Consider the following 4340-nt stretch of genomic DNA (forward strand, 5'->3'; position numbering starts at 1 on the left):
GTCAAAGGTCAGTTCAGGGAGTGGGTGTCCACAGAGCAGAATAGGACTGGGTCAAACAGAAGGTCAAAGAATCATGGGTAATTCTGCACATCCCAGAAGAGCACAGAAAAGTGTGCTAAGGGACACAGGTGTGTTTCATGTGGTTTCACGCATTTACTTTTTGCCAAAAAAAGAAAAAGAAAAAAAGGAGCTTAGGGTGAGAGGGTGGGGTATATGTAAGGGCCCGCCCCAAAGGGAGGGCCTTCATGTGGCCCCTCCTCTGCCCCTTCCTACCCTTCCCGTGTCCGTGCGTCACTGTGGGAAAGATGTGTGTGATTCTGTAGTCTATAGTCTGGTGCCATGTGACCATGTTTGACAGATGTGTAAAAAAAAAAAAAATCACTAACAAAAAAACCAGTAAAATCCGTCAATTATTAAGTGAAGTAAAAAATAGGAATAAAGTCAAGATAAGTTTGAGATCTGAAATCAATTGTTTTTTATTTATTTTTGTTACATTTTTGTGAGAGTGTACGTGTGTGAGTGTGTATGTGTGCGTGTGTGTTTGCACAGAAGATTTAGCTCCCTGTCTGGGCATTGGTCCATGTTGCTCCATTCTTTTGTACAGATGAAGCTAAAAAAAGAAAAGAGAGCACAATTTGTAAAATATTGTGTCTGTGACTCCTTGTAAAATATTTTCAAATTGTTTATTACAGAGAATCAGTTATTAAATAATGTTCATATTTTTCACTTCATTTCATTGTGTGGTGTTTATTTTTGCATCTCTGAAAACAGGAGGACAGGGAAATATATTGGCATCAAACGAACAATAAACATATTAATAATGCCCTTTTTACACATCCCCAAAGCACAATTCAGGCTGACAAGAACCCTCTCCACTAGCGGTTGACAAATAGGGCACAACATACAGTATTATGTAGATAAATACATAAAATAAAAAGTTACGGGGCTCAAGTAGGTACTTAACATTTAATTATTATTCATATAGTGTTTTTAATCCATAGACATCCCAGTGTCACCACATAAAATCACAACATGTGGAGAAAGTCGGTGACAGCCCTGTGCCATGTGGCTGGGTCATCCAGATAGCATGGATGTCCCGCCCCCTTCATCACCACAACCGTGTGATTGGCCAGCCCCCTTAGGTTCTTCAGAGAGACCTCCCCAAGCTCTGTATCCTGGTCGCCATAGACAATCAGAGATGGTGTCTGGGAATACATTTGCAAGTGTTAATCAATACCACACACTCCGTGTTCCTACGCTCGCTTAGAGGGCACATGCCCGGTAAACTGAGCCCTACGACCAAGCCTCATCTGGCCTGATGTCTCCTAGCCATCCCTGTCCAAAGTTCACTTGGTTTTGTGGTTCCTATTTACTACTGAGGTGTCTGAATTTTTAACCCACTGTTCAACTCAATGTTTGAATACCTTGAAGAACGATTTGGCAAATTTACTTCTACAATCTCTATCTGGCCCACCGCCCTGGAGCCCAGCAATTCTCTGGGTGTCTTCCTAGTGCCCTTCCTTTCTAGGGAGACTACCCTACTCACTGAGCTTCCACATCATATTGCTTGCTCTTTGCTGTTTTAAGCTAACTATCTGCAAAAAGCTATTTGTGACCACTGCTGATCTAAAAATCAGTATGAAAATATGCTGTATGAATAACATGATGATTAAATCCGAAATAGCCTTTGAAAGCAGAATTTTCTCTTCTGTGATCCAAGCCAAAGTCACAGAGAGCAAAATTACTAACCATCACAAAGCAAAGCCAATATTTTCAACTAACCACAGAAGAGACAGGGAACAGATATTCCCTCAGCACACACACACCTGTATGCCTCTGTACTGCTCTGGTGTGAACTTCTCCGTGCAGATGGGAGCCACAGGGATGTAGGCCCGGACCAGAGCCTCATGCTGGAAGAGGAAGGGCAGGGAGTACATGCCACTCAGTGAGGGACTGACCACCACCACTGGCCCCTCCCCCAGTGCGTCACACACGCGTTTCAGGAAGTCACCGGGAGCCAGCTCCCCCACGGCAGCAGGCGCCACAGCTGCCTTAGACCGGCCAAAACCTACAGGTTGGGGAGGGGAAAAGATGGGTCGGTGAATATGTCATACGGGTAGGAGAGGGGAAAAGATGGGTCGGTGAATAAGTCATACGGGTAGGAGAGGGGAAAAGATGGGTCGGTGAATAAGTCATACGGGTAGGAGAGGGGAAAAGATGGGTCGGTGAATAAGTCATACGGGTAGGAGAGGGGGAAAGACGGGTCGGTGAATAAGTCATACGGGTAGGAGAGGGGAAAAGATGGGTCGGTGAATATGTCATACGGGTAGGAGAGGGGAAAAGATGGGTCGGTGAATAAGTCTTACAGGTAGGAGAGGGGAAAAGTTGGGTCGGTGAATAAGTCATACGGGTAGGAGAGGGGGAAAGACGGGTCGGTGAATAAGTCATACGGGTAGGAGAGGGGAAAAGATGGGTCGGTGAATATGTCATACGGGTAGGAGAGGGGAAAAGATGGGTCGGTGAATAAGTCATACGAGTAGGAGAGGGGGAAAGACGGGTCGGTGAATAAGTCATACGGGTAGGAGAGGGGGAAAGATGGGTCGGTGAATAAGTCTTACAGGTAGGAGAGGGGAAAAGATGGGTCGGTGAATAAGTCATACGGGTAGGAGAGGGGAAAAGATGGGTCGGTGAATAAGTCATACGGGTAGGAGAGGGGGAAAGACGGGTCGGTGAATAAGTCATACGGGTAGGAGAGGGGAAAAGATGGGTCGGTGAATAAGTCATACGGGTAGGAGAGGGGAAAAGATGGGTCGGTGAATATGTCATAGGGGTTTGTTGCTTAATTTTCAACTAATCTACAACTTTGCATCATTTCCAACCGAAGCTCACCTGGTAGGTCAATGGCCACGGCACGACAGCCAGCTTTGGCCAGGGTGTCCAGTGTGCCTATAGTGAGCCAGTTCTCAGATGAGAATCGGATACCATGCAGAAGCAAGACAGACAGATTGACTTCACCTGTGGCCGGTTCAGCTTGTCTGTAAAAAATAGGGGCCTTGCAGGTTTCTATGTTCAAGGTTCCTTCTGTCATTTTAGCAGCACACATCCTATTTGAGAGGTTTTAAAAACAATTAAAAATTAGCCTTAAAGGATAACATTTTATACATGAAAAAAGCATTGATTCGTCATAAAAAAAAACCAGCCTGCATTTACTCCAAACATGTGACAGTTTAAAGGTAATTTCAGGTGACGCTTCAGTTAACCCTAAAGTAAAGTCACGGCACCACACCATTGTATAATGTGGAGATTTGTAAAAAGGTACATATTAAAAGTACTCGGCTGTGGTCACCAGTTTTGGGAAGTTCCAAATTATGACCTAAATGAACAGGTAAAGAGAGTTCCCTGGTCAGTCTTAATTAGAAACGTCCCTAAACGGGTGACCTCAGCCGAGTAATTTTGCTTTGTACCTTTATCTCTGGGTTGAGTTAAGTGGGTTATACGGCCAAAGTCTGGGTCATTTCCATAAAATATAATAACTGCCTGTTTAAGTTTTATTCGCACAGAAAGACATTGTATACAAATGTATAACACTACAGACATTACACATATGTTGCATGCTCCTTGGGGTTGGGTATTTCGTAAAAGCACTTTGTGACAAAGGCTGGTGTAAAAAGGGCTTTATAAATAAATTTTTGTTCCATTGCAGTTCAATCATATTTAACGTCAGTGTGTAATTTACAGTTTTTGTGCTTACCAAATTAAACGTATCCTACGGATAATACCGTCAAAAGCGAAACTTACAAATCAAAGTGTGCATTATTGCCGACAAGTTACCTTTAACATGTTGAAACACATTTATTGACAATCATATCATTACCCTACATGTCAACGCGTGTTAAGACATATTTACCTTAACGCTTTCTGTTGGATTTCTTTCTGAAGTGTGCAGGCTCAGTATTTTCACTCCTTCCCGGAAAAAACAGTGTATCTATATTCTACGACGCCAAATTTTCGATCATCAGGATTATACTGACGTCCAGTGGTGGATACACGTATTGCCAGTGATTTACAGAGGAAAGCAGGGTTACGTTGATATTGGCTACATTTCATTAATGAGTAATGTACATATCGATTGGTTGTCTAGTTGGTGTAAGCTCCACTGTTTGATTAAGCTTTTGAATGTTCACGTGTGGGTGGACGGGATAAAGTCGTTAAATTCACACAGATTTCGTAACTCTGTTTTTTCCGTCCAACAAACAACACAAATTATATTTGTACAGGATTCTTAATTTCCTAGAAACGCAACAGGGAACTCGGGGAAATCACACGCCCACACTAAATAG

The 4340-nt window shown here is 43.2% G+C and overlaps 1 protein-coding gene across 2 annotated transcripts; it reads right to left on the reverse strand.

Annotated features, from left to right (window-relative positions):
* Nucleotides 1-506: 506 nt before the first annotated feature.
* Nucleotides 507-4065, reverse strand: abhd14b (abhydrolase domain containing 14B). Of its 2 annotated transcripts, XR_829128.4 has the most exons (5): nt 3908-4065; nt 2890-3104; nt 1827-2068; nt 965-1205; nt 507-610 (listed from the first exon to the last, which is right to left on the reverse strand). XR_829128.4 is itself a non-coding variant. In XM_010896081.5 (4 exons), exons 2-4 carry the CDS (start codon nt 3101-3103, stop codon nt 1026-1028), a joined length of 636 nt encoding a protein of 211 aa, XP_010894383.1. In that variant the 5' UTR covers nt 3104; nt 3908-4065; the 3' UTR covers nt 670-1025. The 2 variants fall into 2 exon arrangements, 1 of the variants encoding a protein (XP_010894383.1); XM_010896081.5 differs by lacking the exon at nt 507-610 and having other exon boundaries at nt 670-1205.
* Between the last annotated feature and the right edge of the window lie 275 nt (nt 4066-4340).

The sequence above is a fragment of the Esox lucius genome, chromosome 17 (assembly GCF_011004845.1).
Source record: "Esox lucius isolate fEsoLuc1 chromosome 17, fEsoLuc1.pri, whole genome shotgun sequence".
Taxonomy (NCBI): Eukaryota; Metazoa; Chordata; class Actinopteri; order Esociformes; family Esocidae; genus Esox; species Esox lucius.

Bases quoted from the DNA above. Each gene is read 5' to 3' on its own strand.
- abhd14b (XM_010896081.5), bottom strand. From the start codon at position 3,103: ATGTGTGCTGCTAAAATGACAGAAGGAACCTTGAACATAGAAACCTGC. The intron at 2,069-2,889 runs GTGAGCTTCGGT...CCCAACCTGTAG, and splicing joins CGTGGCCATTGACCTACCAG to GTTTTGGCCGGTCTAAGGCA. The intron at 1,206-1,826 runs GTGTGTGTGTGC...ATGTATTCCCAG, and splicing joins AGCAGTACAGAGGCATACAG to ACACCATCTCTGATTGTCTA.